This window comes from Hyla sarda, chromosome 7, assembly GCF_029499605.1.
Source record: "Hyla sarda isolate aHylSar1 chromosome 7, aHylSar1.hap1, whole genome shotgun sequence".
NCBI lineage: Eukaryota > Metazoa > Chordata > Amphibia > Anura > Hylidae > Hyla > Hyla sarda.
The window spans coordinates 230,412,098-230,427,397 of NC_079195.1; the positions used below are offsets into that span (position 1 = coordinate 230,412,098).

At 43.1% G+C, this 15,300-nt stretch overlaps 1 protein-coding gene across 11 annotated transcripts in view; it reads left to right on the forward strand.

The window, feature by feature from the left end:
- The window catches only part of SZT2 (SZT2 subunit of KICSTOR complex), a 167,548-nt gene that overhangs the window by 32,121 nt on the left and 120,127 nt on the right, over nt 1-15,300 (forward strand). For all 11 annotated transcript variants that reach the window (XR_008846705.1, XM_056533045.1, XM_056533036.1 and 8 more), the window contains exons 9-20: nt 1,161-1,331; nt 2,235-2,460; nt 3,145-3,274; nt 3,542-3,684; nt 3,759-3,911; nt 8,508-8,622; nt 10,152-10,357; nt 11,273-11,503; nt 11,927-12,005; nt 13,178-13,269; nt 13,632-13,800; nt 14,999-15,113. Coding sequence is in view for 10 of the 11 variants with exons in the window: in XM_056533045.1 (XP_056389020.1) it covers nt 1,161-1,331; nt 2,235-2,460; nt 3,145-3,274; nt 3,542-3,684; nt 3,759-3,911; nt 8,508-8,622; nt 10,152-10,357; nt 11,273-11,503; nt 11,927-12,005; nt 13,178-13,269; nt 13,632-13,800; nt 14,999-15,113 (1,830 nt within the window). In the remaining variant the exon portion in view is untranslated. The remainder of the gene's footprint in view (nt 1-1,160; nt 1,332-2,234; nt 2,461-3,144; nt 3,275-3,541; nt 3,685-3,758; nt 3,912-8,507; nt 8,623-10,151; nt 10,358-11,272; nt 11,504-11,926; nt 12,006-13,177; nt 13,270-13,631; nt 13,801-14,998; nt 15,114-15,300) is intronic.

Sequence of the window (15,300 nt, forward strand, 5' to 3'; positions counted from 1 at the left end):
GAAAACATTTTTTTATTTTATTTTTATTTTTTTAAATCAACTGGTGCCAGAAAATTTAACTTTTTTGTAAATAACTTCTATTAAAAAAATCTTTACCCTTCCAGTACTTGTTAGCAGCTGTATGCTACTAAGGAAATTCTTTTCTTTTTGAATTTCTTTTTTTATCTTGTCCACAGTGCTCTCTGCTGACACCTGATGCCCATATCAGGAACTGTCCAGAGCAGGAGAAAATCCCCATAGCAAACCTGTGCTGCTCTGGACAGCTCCTGATACGGACAGAGGTGTCAGCAGAGAGCACTGTGGACAAGACAAAAAAAAATCAAAAAGAAAAGAATTTCCTCTGTAGCATACAGCTGCTAATAAGTACTGTAAGGGTAAATATTTTTTAATAAAAGTAATTTACAAATCATTTTAAAGGGGGACTCCGGTGAAAAACTTTATTTTTTATTTTTTTTTAAATCTACTGGTGCCAGAAAGTTAAACAGATTTATAAATTACTTCTATTAAATAAATCTTAATCCTTCCTGTACTTATTAGCTGCTGAATACTACAGAGGAAATTATTTTCTTTTTGAAACACAGTGCTCTCTGCTTATATCATGACCACAGAGCTCTCTGCTGACATCTCTGTCCATTTTAGGAACTGTCCAGAACAGCCTATGTTTGCTATGGGGATTTCCTTTTACTCCGGACAGTTCCTAAAATGAACAGAGATGTCAGCAGAGAGCACTGTGATCATGATGTCAGCAGAGAGCTCTGTGTTTCAAAAAGAAAAGAATTTCCGCTGTAGTATTCAGCAGCTAATAAGTACAGGAAGAATTAAGATTTTTTTAATAGAAGTAATTTACAAATCTGTTTAACTTTCTGGCACCAGTTGATTTAAAAAAAAAAAAAAAAAGTTTTTTTTCACCGGAGTACCCCTTTAACTTTCTGGCACCAGATGATTTAAAAAAAAAAAATAATAATAATAAATAAATGTTTTCCACCAGATTACCCCTTTAAGCAAGGTGCCTCCAGCTGTGGCAAAACTACAACTCCCAGCATGCCCGGACAGCCTTTGGCTGTCCGGGCATGCTGGGAGTTGTAGTTTTGCCACAGCTGGAGGCACCCTAGTGATCTTCATAGTTTATTCTGATGCACGTGTTTGCTTTCTGCCCCCAGGCTCTCAGCACAAGCTGTTCAATGAGCACCTGGTGTCGGCCAGCAGTAACCCCGCACTTGCCACGCGCAGGAGGAAGCATGCGGAAAAAGAGGTGCATGCCGACATTATCAGCGTGGTCTCCGTGCGGCTCAGGGAAGGATACAGCATCCGAGAGATCCGTATTACAAAAGGTAATTTCTACTGTCAGTGCATAGAGCGTTGACCAGAAACAAGGACCTGACCTACCCCCGCCCCTCTCTACTGGGTCAGTGGGAGCCGCTGAGGTTTGATTCCCCCCCCCACACACACATTTGCTTATATAGTACAGCAGAGGCTTCATTAGAAGAATAATGTAGAGTTTCTTGTGTATGCCTTGTGCTTACCTGTTTTTGGCATTGGGTTTCAGCCATATTGATTCCCAAACAGAAATGATTTCCTAGTGCTGCCTACATTTCCCATGAATCCTCTGTCTTTGCAGAGAGAGGGGTGTGGAGTCTCATCACTGCACCTAGTCATCTGCTGGAGGTCACCCAGGTGAACTGATTAGACTCATAAGTGGACTGAGGTCAGTTCACATTCTGTACAGTTTTGATACATTTCTTTAAAAAAAAAATATTACAGATTTTGTGGCATTGCAGTAAAATAGCACCTATGTGGTGCGATTCCATTAAAGGGGTAATCCGGCGCTAAGACATCTTATCCCCTATCCAAAGGGATATTGGATATATACTTTCACGCGGCACCCCGTTACCATCAGCACCCGGAGCATGTTCGCTACGGGTCTGATTACTGGCGATCACTGGGCCGGAGCATTGTGACACCACGGACCCGCCCCCGTGTGACATCACACTCCGCCTCCTCAATGCAAGCCTATGAGAGGGGGCGTGACAGATCTGTATATAATAAATATCTAAGGCTGATACTTTTCTATATATGCTGGGAGTTGTGTGCCTCTACCTATTGCAGAACTACACCTCCCAGCATGCCATAGAGAAGGAGTGGAGCGGTGCTGCTGCCACATTCTCAGGAGAGATCTCTCTGTTCTCCACTCATGGAGGCAAATTCATTTATTGGTTGTCTTTTCCCATTTTAAGGATTGCTGGAGGTGAAACTGGTTCTGTTGTGGAAACATAACATGCGTGTGGAGTACCTGGCTGTAGCCCCGTGGCCCTTGGACCTCACTAAACGCAGCACAAGGGTGGAGGTAGTAATGGAAGGGAGCTATGATATCCTGCACGACATCAGCTGCACCCTGAAGAAGCCCATCACCAGTATGTATAGGACCAGTGTTATACGGCGCTTCTGGAACACCCTGCAGAGGTAACAGAGACCGTGCACTCACACTCATCCCATTACTCCATATTTATCCTGATGCCTTAAAGGGGTACTCCGCCCCTAGACATCTTATCCCCTATCCAAAGGATAGGGTATAAGATGTCAGATCGCCGCTGTCCCGCTGCTGGGGAGCCCTGGGATCCCCGCTGCGGCACCGCGCTATCATTACAGCACAGAGCGAGTTCGCTCTGTGCGTAATGACGGGCGATACAGGGGACGGAGCAGCGTGACGTCATGGCTCCGCCCCTCGTGACATCACGGCCCGTCCCCTTAATGCAAGTCTATGGGAGGGGGCGTGACGACCGCCGAGCCCCCTCCCATAGACTTGTATTGAAAGAGGCGGGCCGTGACGTCACAAGGGGCGGAGCCGTGACGTAACGATGCTCCGGCCCCTGTACTGGCCGTCATTACGTGCAGAGCGAACTCGCTCTGTGCTGTAATGAGAGCGCGGTGCCGCAGCGGGGATCCCAGTGCTCCCCAGCAGCGGCACCGCGGCGATCTGACATCTTTTCCCCTATCCTTTGTATAGGGGATAAGATGTCTAGGGCCGGAGTACCCCTTTAAGGCATCAGGATAAACATGTTATGTTTATTATGTTTTCTTTCCTGTGGAGGTGTCTCATAACTCGGATACAGTTGGATACATTAGTTTGTGCTTCTTATTCTGCAGCATCAGTCAGACCGATCAGATGCTGGTCCACTTGAAATCATTTGACAGCGTCCCTGAGCATTTCAAGATCCCGGAGAGCACTAAGAATGGGGTCCCCCTCTTCTACATCCCCCCGGGATCAACAACCCCGGTAAGCCTGGTGTGTGGTGCTGCAGGATATATAGTATTGCAATGTTTTCCCAAACAGTGTGCCTCCAGCTGTTGCAAAACTACAACTCCCAACATGCTCGGACAGCCTTTGGTAAATATCTTAGGCCGATCTGTATAGCAGCCTTTTTGTTGTCCTGGCATGCTGGGAGTTGTAGTTTTGCAATAGCTGGAGGCACAGCGGTTGTAGGACACTGCTGTGTTGTGTTATGTTACCTTTAGCTGTGGTTTTCTTACATTTCCCCTTCAGGTGTTATCCCTGCAGCACAGCGATTCCGATTCCAGTCATTCGCAGTTTGCATCGTACTGGAAACCCATACTCTCCATGGACGCCAATGTCTGGCAACGCTGGCTACATGTGCACCGCATTGTTTTACTGCTGGAGCATGACATGTAAGTGTGATGGGCTCCTGTACCGGGGGGTTCACATGGTCATTGTGTTCTTTGATGATTTTGTTCTTTTCCAGGCCGGTCCCAAAGCATCTCCATACTCCCGGGAACAATGGGCGCTATGGCACGGTTCTGTGTCGCATCTCTCACACGGCGCTCACCTCCCTCCTACGAGACTGGAGCAGCTTTGTGCTAGTGGAGAGTTATTCCTACGTCAAATTGATGTTAAGGTAACTTGAATCATCTGAGACCTGATGACTTGTAACTTGTTCCTCCTGCCTTTTATTAAAAAGACATTTTCTGCCCAGATCCTTCACACGCACCATCACTAGTCCTACAGCGCCATCTGTTATATTTCAGCACATATTTCTGTAACTGGGTCATGTGATCACCGCCCTGTTTCAAAGAAAATCATTGTGTTTTATATGTCAGAAAGTGGTGCATCTTCACCTATCAGATCCCTCCTGCTAGCTCCTAGACCCCTCCTTCAGCTCTATCTGTATACTGCTGCTTTCACTATGGAATCAGAATATATAGTAGTTAAATACCTCCCCTCTATCTGCATACTGCTGCTGCTATCTCTGTGGGATCACGATACATGATAGTTATACGCCTCCCAGCTCTGCCTGTTTCCACTGCTGCTGCTATCTCTGTAGTATCAGAATATATACAAGTTATACATCTCCCCTCCAGCTCTATCTGTATACTGCTGCTATCCCTTTGGGATCATGATATATAGTAGTTAAACATTTCTGCTCCCAGCTAAACTTTCTAGTGCATAGTGATACATGTTCCCTCTGCCGATACATTGTAAAAGCTTTCATCGGCGCTATTACCACACAGACCTGCGCCTTCATGAATCAGAGCATTGCAGTCAATGCCGCATTCTGCTGAAAGAAATATTCATTCTTTTTGCAGAAATTCTGCAGAGCGCTTGGAGCAGCAAAATCCTATTAAAGACAATAAGATGCTGCTGCACCTGAATTTCCATGCTGAATTTCTCTGCTCGGCAATTCCATAGTGTGAATTGGCTCTTAGAGTGCGTTCACATGGACGTCTGTCCCCGTTTTTTTTATCTCCGTTTCGGTTTCTTTCAGGCTGGTAACAGATTCAAAACGGTTTAAAAAAAAAACATTCATGTCAATGGGATTTTTTTTTACAATCCTTTTACATCCGTTTGTACCTGTCTGCACTCATTTCCGTTTTTTTTGACGGCACATGCAGTATTTTTTCTTCCGTCAAGAAACGGAAGAAGAAACAGATACAGTAAACAATTGTAACATTAAAGTCTATGGAAAACGGATGAGCCTTTAATCCCTTAACGACGCAGGACTTATATATTTGGGTCCTGCGCCGGCTCCCGCGATATGAAGCGGGGTCGCGCTGCGACCCCGCATCACATCGCGTCGGTCCCGGCGCTCATCAACGGCCGGGATCCGCGGCTGATACCACACATCACCGATCGCGGCAATGTGCGGTATTAACCCTTTAGAAGCGGCGGTCAAAGCTGACCACCGCTTCGAAAGTGAAAGTATCCCGGCTAGTCTGTCGGGCTGTTCGGGACCGCCGCGGTGAAATCGCGGCGTCCCGAACAGCTTGCAGGACACCGGGAGGGACCTTACCTGCCTCCTCGGTGTCCGATCGACGAATGACTGCTCCGTGCCTGAGATCCAGGCAGGAGCAGTCAAGCGCCGATAACACTGATCACAGGCGTGTTAATACACGCCAGCGATCAGCATAGGAGATCAGTGTGTGCAGTGTTATAGGTCCCTATGGGATAACAATGATCAGTATAAGAGATCAGTGTGTGCGGTGTTATAGGTCCCTATGGGATAACAATGATCAGTATAAGAGATCAGTGTGTGCGGTGTTATAGGTCCCTATGGGATAACAATGATCAGTATAAGAGATCAGTGTGTGCATGTTATAGTCTCCTATGGGATAACAATGATCAGTATAAGAGATCAGTGTGTGTAGTGTTATAGGTCCCTATGGGATAACAATGATCAGTGTAAGAGATCAGTGTGTGCAGTGTTATAGGTCCCTATGGGATAACAATGAGCAGTATAAGAGATCAGTGTGTGCAGTGTTATAGGTCCCTATGGGATAACAATGATCAGTATAAGAGATCAGTGTGTGCAGTGTTATAGGTCCCTATGGGATAACAATGATCAGTATAAGAGATCAGTGTGTGCAGTGTTATAGGTCCCTATGGGATAACAATGATCAGTATAAGAGATCAGTGTGTGCAGTGTTATAGGTCCCTATGGGATAACAATGATCAGTATAAGAGATCAGTGTGTGCAGTGTTATAGGTCCCTATGGGATAACAATGATCAGTATAAGAAATCAGTGTGTGCAGTGTTATAATCCCTATGGGATAATAATGATCAGTATTAGAGATCAGTGTGTGCAGTGTTATAATCCCTATGGGACCTATAACACTGCAAAAAAAAAAAGTGTTAATAAAGTTCATTTAACCCCTTCCCTAATAAAAGTTTGAATCACCCCCCTTTTCCCATAAAAAAAAACCAATGTAAATAAAAATAAACATGTGGTATCGCCGCGTGCGTAAATGTTCGAACTATAAAAATATATAATTAATTAAACCGCACGGTCAATGGCGTACACGCAAAAAAATTCCAAAGTTCAAAAAAGCGTATTTTGGTCACTTTTTATACCATTAAAAATGAATAAAAAGTGATCAAAAAGTCCGATCAAAACAAAAATCATACTGATAAAAACTTCAGATCATGGCGCAAAAATGAGTCCTCATACCGCCCTGTACGTGGAAAAATAAAAAAGTTATAGGGGTCAGAAGAGGACATTTTTAAACGTATAAATTTTCCTGCATGTAGTTATGATTTTTTCCAGAAGTGCGACAAAATCAAACCTATATAAGTAGGGAATCATTTTAACCGTATGGACCTACAGAATAATAAGGTGTAATTTTTACCGAAATATGCACTGCGTAGAAACGGAAGCCCCCAAAAGTAACAAAATGGCGTTTTTTCTTCGATTTTGTCGCACAATGATTTTTTTTTTTCCGTTTCGCCGTGAATTTTTGGGTAAAATAACTAATGTCACTGCAAAGTAGAATTGGCGACGCAAAAAATAAGCCATAATATGGATTTTTAGGTGGAAAATTGAAAGGGTTATGATTTTTAAAAGGTAAGGAGGAAAAAACGAAAGAGCAAAAACGGAAAAACCCTGAGTCCTTAAGGGGTTAATGTCATCCATTTGCATGTGTTTTTTTTTGTTATCCGTTTTTTGATCCGTTTTGACTTCTGAGCATATTAACTGAAAAATAACGGATTCAAACGGTTACAAATGGATAACATCCTTTTGCAACCGTTATTGTCCGTTCTTGGCGGGAGAACAGGACGGGTCTAGACGGCCGTGTGAACGCAGCCTAAGTGAGCTCAACTGTCCGGACTGTTACATTATAACTAATAAGAAGAGGAGAGATTTGTTTTTATGTATATAGAGGGACATTTATCAATATTTGCTTAGGTTTTCTTTTTTTTAGTAATTTTTTCCTTACTTTTTTTTTGCTTATGTGCGACGTATTTATCAACTGGTTTCAGCCTGTTGATAATTTTCTTTCACGTAAGCAATTTTTCCTTTTTTACTTTGGTAGTAGCTTTTTCTGCTCCATGTTTGAGCTGCAGTAAATTTAGTCAATTTTTAACGCTGTTGCGACTGTCGCAGTTAATAAATACCTGACTACCCGTAGTCCATTTTAAAATTATTACTACATAGTAAATTTTAGGAAAACTTGCTTTTCTCGCTTTCCAGTCAAAATGTCGCACGAAAAATCGTGTAGTCGCAGTTGCGACAATTATAGTAAAGAAAACCTGACTAAACCCGTTGATAAATGTCCATAATAGTGATCAGAGAATTGTCTTATTTGGTTTCATTTGCTGCAATCTCTCTGCGTTAAGATGTCTTAGATCTTTACATGTTTGCTACATAAAAAAAAGAACTTGTTTAAAGGGGAACTCTCGTGAAAACCTTTTTTTTTTTTTTTTTTTTTTTTTTTTAAATCAAATGGTGCCAGAAAGTTAAACAGATTTGTAAATCCCTTCTATTAAAAAAAATCTTAATCCTTCCTGTACTTATTAGGGGCTGTATACTAAAGAGAAATCCAAAAAAGAAATGCATTTCCTCTGATGTCCTGACCACAGTGCTCTCTGCTGACCTCTGCTGTTCATTTTAGGAACTGTCCTGAGCAGCATATGTTTGCTATGAGGATTTTCTCCTGCTCTGGACAGTTCCTAAAATGGTCAGCAGAGGTCAGCAGAGAGCACTGTGGTCATGACATCAGAGGAAATGCATTTTATTTTTTGGATTTCTCTTTAGTATACAGCCCCTAAAAAGTACTGGAAGGATTAAGATTTTTTAATAGAAGTGATTTACAAATCTGTTTAACTTTCTGGCACCAGTTGATTTAAAAAAAAAAGAAAAAAGTTTTCCACGGAAGTACCCCTTTAAAGCCTTTGAATAGAGATGAGCGAACTTACAGTAAATTCGATTCGTCAGGAACTTCTCGGCTCGGCAGTTGATGACTTATCCTGCATAAATGAGTTCAGCTTTCCGGTGCTCCGGTGGGCTGGAAAAGTTGGATACAGTCCTAGGAAAGAGTCTCCTAGGACTGTATCCCCCTTTCCCAGCCCACGGGAGCACCTGAAGGCTGAACTCATTTATGCAGGATAAGTCATCAACTGCCGAGCCGAGAAGTTCGTGACGAATCGAATTTACTGTAAGTTCGCTCATCTCTACCTTTGAGCACTAATAAAATTTGTTCTTCTTTTTAATGTTCATAGCGATGGGAATCAGACCCCCTCCTCCTTCTGTGTGGTGCGGATTATCTGGAAAGCCCCCTGCATGGTCCTCCGATTGGGATTTCCCCTGGGGACTCCGGCAAATTGCAGAATCAAGGTTAATTCTTCTAGAAAAACACGACGCTTATTAGTTCTTATTAGGTTTTTGGCAAAATAAATGTGTAACTGTTGCCTTTGGCATAGGATCTATTTATTGTTTCTCTGCTTCTTTTGTCATATGAAGCAGTTTGGATTCCCGTCATGTGATATATAAAGGATTAAGACATCTGAAATATATTTATTCACTGTAGATCTGTGTCTTTTCACTACATTCACCCCCAAAAAACAACTTTAATACAGTGTTTGCCCTAGAGGCTTAGTTAATATATTCATGCCGCCCTAGTTATAGGCAGTACATTAGAACGATAGGTACCCTGATTACACTAGACAGGTGTTTCCCAACAAGTGCGCCTCCAGCTGTTGCAAAACTGCAACTCCCAGCATGCCCAGACAGCCTTCGGCTGTCTGGGCATGCTGGGAGTTGTAGTTTTGCAACAGCTGGAGGCACATTAGTTGGGAAATAGCTAAAGCTGTCCGGGCATGCTAGGAGTTGTAGTTTTGCAACAGCTGGAAGGACACTGGGTGGGAAACACTGACAAAATGCTGTTGGGCATGCTGGTAGTGTTTGTTTTGCAGCCGGAGGCACACTAGTTGGGAAACACTGGCCCAAGTCTGTCTGGGCATGCTGGGAGTTGTAGTTTTGCAGCAGCTGGAGGCACACTGGTTAAAAAACACTGCCCTAAGGCTGTCCTGGCATGCTGGGAGTTGTAGTTTTGCAACAGCTGGAGGCACACTGGTTGGGAAACACTGACATAATGCTGTCTGGGCATGCTGGGAGTTGTAGTTTTGCAACAGCTGGAGGGACACTAGTTGGGAAACACTGGCCTAAGGCTGTCTGGGCATGTTGTGTGTTGTAGTTCTGCAACAGCTGGAGGCACACTGGTTGGGAAACACTGACATAATGCTGTCTGGGCATACTGGGAGTTATAGTTTTGCAGCAGCTGGAGGCACACTGGTTAGAAAACACTGGCCTAAGGCTGTCTTGGCATGTTGTGTGTTGTAGTTCTGCAACAGCTGGAGGCACACAAGTTGGGAAACACTGACATAATGCCATCCGGGCATGCTGGGAGTTGTTTTGTAACAGCTGGAGGCACACTGGTTTGGAAACACTGACCAAAGAGTGTCCTGGCATGCTGGGAGTTGTATTAGGAAACACTTCTCCTCTGTTTGTGAGTATTTTTACTACAAGGGATTGTTCTCTTACCCAGTGCTCTGGATCAGTAGTTGTCCCAGCAGTCGGACCCTCTGGTATCAGTGTCTTGTGACACTGCCGTCAGATATAACTCCTTTTACATTCATGTAGTAAAACTTTTCATACTTTGTTGTTACTGTAGAAAAATCACCAGATAAATGTGCGTCCACCAGATATAAAGCAGCACGCTGCAAACACGAAGATACAATGTATTAGCGCTGAATACATTGAATATTCTGAACAGCGATACTGTTACGTTTACATCACATTTAACAATTAGATCTTTCAGAGTTTTTATCCTTTTAAATAATTGACGTGAAATAAATTTCTTGCAGATCTTGGAGGAGCTGAGAGACTGGATCCTTCAGCTGCGTTTCCCTCACAGGGTGCAGAGCAAAGAGACCACCCCTCGGGTCAAGAGAAAGATGTTTGGGATCAGCTCTCCCTCCAAATCCCCCCCTCCCCAGGTGTCACCTCCGGCCCTCTCTGACCGCTGCTGCCTGGTCCTGCTGCACAAACCTCTGGAGAAGCTGCTGATCAAGTGAGTGAAGTAGGGATGTCCCAAAACCATTTTTTTTTAAAGACCACGGACTCGCTAATACCAATTACCGACACTTTTTTAAATGTCACGTGACAAGGTTTTTAATTTATTTATTTATTTATTTTTATTTAATGGGGAAAAAAGGGGTGTTTCTTAAGTTTTTATAAGAGAAAGGGCTTTTTTAAATATATATAAATATATATATATGTGTATAATTTTTTATTTAACTTTTTGAAAAGGCTGGGGGGGGGGGGGGGGAGGGTGATTAAAGTTTTTTTAGGGAAGGTTGTGATCCTCAGAGGGCTCCTAGGCAATAGGGGTCCAAGTGTTATCGAGTGGAAAAAGTTAGTGGGGAAAATCCGAAAGTATGAAAAGTGGAGGGCCGGTGGGTCTAAGAGAAGATTAAAAAACTTTAGATCGACATGGGGAGAATGGGATGACTAAGAATCTTTTAATTATTTTTAATATTTTTTTTTTTTTTAATACTCCTCTTCTGGTAGTAGGGGATGGGGGTTGGGGGGGGAGTTGATGTAATGTAAGGTTTTGTATTATGTTAATGTAATTTTATTCAACCTTCAATTGTTATAATAAAAATTATTAAATTAAAAAAAATTATAATTATAAATTATAAAATTATAATTATTATTTTTTACACTTTTTTGTTCACAATTTTTTAATTGCCCTAGCATAGCATTGATCGGTGTTATCGGCGCTCCTTTACTACTGCCTGTCATGGATGGCTGCAGTAAAAGAGCGACGATCGGACAGCACGGAGCACAGTAAGGGACCTTCGGCCGTCCTCGGTATTCCCGCTCAGCATCCCTCTCATTCTCAGGCTGTGTGTACGAGGCAGCGTCTGACTCCATAGTGGTTCAGTTCTCGGCCCTCCTCACAGCCGTCCCTTCTCTATTTCAGGTATGACAAGCTTCCTCTGGATTACAGGACTCCTTTTATCCTGAACCTGGAGAGTCTGGCACAACACACGTCCGTCCCTGGTCCTCTCATCACCAATCGTTCGGCCTCTTCCACCCTGGCCTCCTTATCCCGCTACTTCTACCACCAAAGATGGATCTGGTCTGTGCAGTCAGGCCTGGCAACTACTGTGCCCACCACTGCCCTCGCACAGATCCTGTCCACCCTGACAGAGTAGGTTTTTTCTCCAAAAATTAAAAATGTAAATTTTTACCATAGACATATTGGGGGGGGGGAAGTTATCATTGGATGCACTTTGGTTTAGTTTTGTATATTGGGCACATATTTTGGGACAGTTCAGCAGTTGCACTTTTTCAACATGCCTTGACTGTTGGATGTCTGGGCATGCGAGGAGTTGTAGTTTTGCAACAGCTGGAGGCACCCTCGTTGGGAAACACTAAACTATACCATATTTAGTGCAATTATTACCTTCGCTTCCCCGTTACCTAACACTCTGCTCAGTTGTAAAGAATATTGTGACTGTCAGAAGAGAACTTTATATGTGAAGGGTAATTTTCAGATGACCAGGGATATAATAGACGTAGGTTCTTTGGGGTGTTTTATGTCTGATCCTCATTCTCCTATTTTCCCCTCTAGGATCCGGCTCTCTGAAGGCTTCCATTTTGCATCCAGTGGAGAAGGCATCATAAACATGGTCCTGGAGGTCCCCATTCAGGTGAGCGTCTCACATTATCACCTCTTTTACAATGACCATTATCTGCCTTCACTGTTCTCCCCAGCTGTTGCAAAACTACAACTCCCAGCATAGTTTTGCAACAGCTGGAGTTACACTGATTAAGGAACACTTACTTGGACTATGTTCGCACAATGTGTTTTTAGTCGTATTTGTCTAGGAAATCCTCTGTTGTCCCAATACATTTTTTTAAGTACTCGCCGATACTAATTACTAGGGATCGACCGATATCGGTGGAGGTTAGGGCCGATAGCCGATAACTTATACCGATATTCCGGTATAAGTTATCGGCTATTTATCCCCCCGTGACACCGCTGCAGATCATTGATTTATCATTGATAATCGGTCGATCCCTACTAATTACTGATACTTTTTTCAGTGAATGTTATTTTTTTTTATTTTTTTTTAATAGATGTAGAGCTTTTTTTTTTTTTTTTTTTTAAAAAGGGGGGGCATTCAAATTAATTCACATTTTGTATTTATTTAGGTTTACAATTTTTTTTCACAATTTTTTTGTCCTCATAAGGGACTATTACATGCAATCTGTAGATTGCATACACTAATCAATGCTAATGCTATAGCATAGCATTGATCAGTATCATCGGCGCTCCTTTACTACTGCCTGCCATGGCTGGCTGCAGTATAGGAGCGTCGATCGGACGGCACGGAGAACGGTAAGGGACGTCCGACCGTCCTTTCAGCTGATTTTTTTTAATTTAAACTTTTTGAAAAGGCTGGGGGAGGGGTTTTAGACGCCACGATCAACTTTGTTCGTGGCGTCTATAGGGTTAATTCTGGACATTACCATGATCGGTGATGTTTCCCGTCCATGACTCTGCATAGGGCGCAAGGGCACCTCCGTGATACCTGCCGGAGGTGCCCTGCCGGTGGGGGTCCTGCCGGCAGGTATCCAATTAGGTATCGGGGAGATGTGCACGAGTACAAGTACTCGTGCAAATGTCCAGTATCAGTCCCGATACCAGTATCGGTATCGGGACATCCTTACCTAGTATGATACATTGTAACAAACCTTATTCATGTGACATGTTTTCACTGCAAAACCAATTCACAACGAGGCAAAAAACCTCTTGGAAATGCAAAGTGTGAACGTGACGTTAGTTTCTTTGTACAATCATTGCGTTCCTTTCTTACAGAACGATTCTATAGGTGAAGGCAGTATAGAGAAGCACAGCTGTATCATCCAGTACATTCTCTTCCCACCTCATGTGACATCCACCAAGGACAGGTGCGTTCTCCTTTTCCCTACAGACGGTTCTATAATACCCTCTTAAAAAAGATAGGTGCAGCATAAGCTATTATTCCAGAATAATGCAGAGGTTCTTGTGTATGCCTTGTGCTTACCTGTTAAGCTGATGCGGCAGGCTTGAGTTTTTTTTTAGCCATACTGATTACAATTCCATCACTGAAATAATTTCTTATGGCCGCCCACATTTGCTATGAATCCTCTGGCTTTGCAGAGAGAGGGGGTGGAATCTTATCACTGCACCTGGTCATCTAATTAGGGTGCTGGAGATCAAGTGGATCTGTGTCAGTTCACATTATGTGCAGACTTGATGTGTTTTCTTCTTGCGTTTTGTATGTTTACAGCTTCTCTACTGATGAAGACAACGACACGGAGGTAGAGGCCATAGAGCAGGACACGGAGCTGCATCTGGTGTCTGAATGCTGGGTGGAACCACAGAGCGGCTTCGTCATAGGGACCTCGGAGAGCTGGAAACACCTTCACGGTCTTATGTATTCGGAGATCCCCCAGGCAGTGAGTCTTATACTCATATGACCATAGTTCATACCATGCCCCCTATTCAGTCAGCGATGAACCTGGCAGTGAAATGTAGAGCCGACCATTTACCATTAGTTAGTGCACAATAAAAACTTCCACAATTTACCAATATACTTTCTATTTCAGTGTCTGACCATTTTTAAGATCACTGCTTGCTGTCAGTCAATAGAAGCAATTATGTTTGCATAGAGCAGTGTTTCCCATCCAGTGTGCCTCCTGTTGTTGCAAAACTACAGCTCCTAGCATGCCCGGACAGCCAAAGGCTGTCCGGGCATGCTGGGAGTTGTAGTTTTGCAACAGCTGTAGACACACTGGTTTTGAAACACTGGTTTACAGGGTGAAAATAATAGAATAGTACCCAGCCTTACCCATAACCATCTTAAAGGGGTACTCCGGTTTGCTTTTTAAATCAACTGGTGCCAGAAAATTAAACTGATTTGTAAATTACTTCTATGTAATTTTTTTAATCCTTCCAGTACTTATCTGCTGCTGTATGCTTCACAGGAAGTTATTTTCTTTTTTTAATTTCTTTCAAGTCTGACCACAGTGCTCTCTGCTGTCACCTCTGTCCATGTCAGGAACTGTCCTTAGCAGAAGAGGTTTGCTATGGGGATTTGCTTGTACTCTGGCCAGTTCCTGATATGGACAGAGGTGTCAGCAGAGAGCACTGTGGTCAAACTGAAAAGAAATTCAAAAAGAAAATTACTTCCTGTGGAGCATACAGCAGCTGATAAGGACTGGAAGGATTAAGATTTTTTAACAGAAGTAATTTACAAATCTGTTACATTTTCTTGCACCAGTTGATTAAAAAAAGGTGATGGAGAATTTTCCAGGCATTGTATGGAGTTATGGCTGCTTTATTTCGTAATTGTGTCAATAGGGACACACACAGAAGACCGTGGGTATAGGTTGGTGCCACTAGGAGGCGACACATTACTTCCCTTGCATAGGTGCTTATTCATCCAGAGCTTCCTCCTTATTGCATCTTCTGCTTATAGGAATCAATAGTTTTTATAGAGTCGCCCCCTAGTGGCCCCAGCCTATACCCACAGTCTGCTTTATCCCCAAATAAATAAGGCGAGAAATATACATTTTTCTGGTAAGCCCCCAAAATCCTATTATTATCCCCGTTTTCATGTATCTCTGGAGATTAACTATGTTTCCTTTACTGCAGCTTTTTCCCCGAGATCAGAGCTGTATAAACATTATGCTGACGTTTGAGTACATTGTTCAGCTTTGCCAAAACAAAGATGGCGGCTCTCCCATCCTGACCAAAACTGAGCACACAGGTGAGAATTTTTACAAATTAAAGGGGTATTCCCATCTCCAATACAAGCCATTGCCTTTTGATTGGTGGAGGTCTTACCTGTCTCAATACTTGACTGTTCAGACCGTTGGCGCCCCGACGCGGGTTTTGCAGATTGCTTTGTCACTGCGTGTTGTCTGCAAAATAAGCGAGGGCTGTATATATACTTT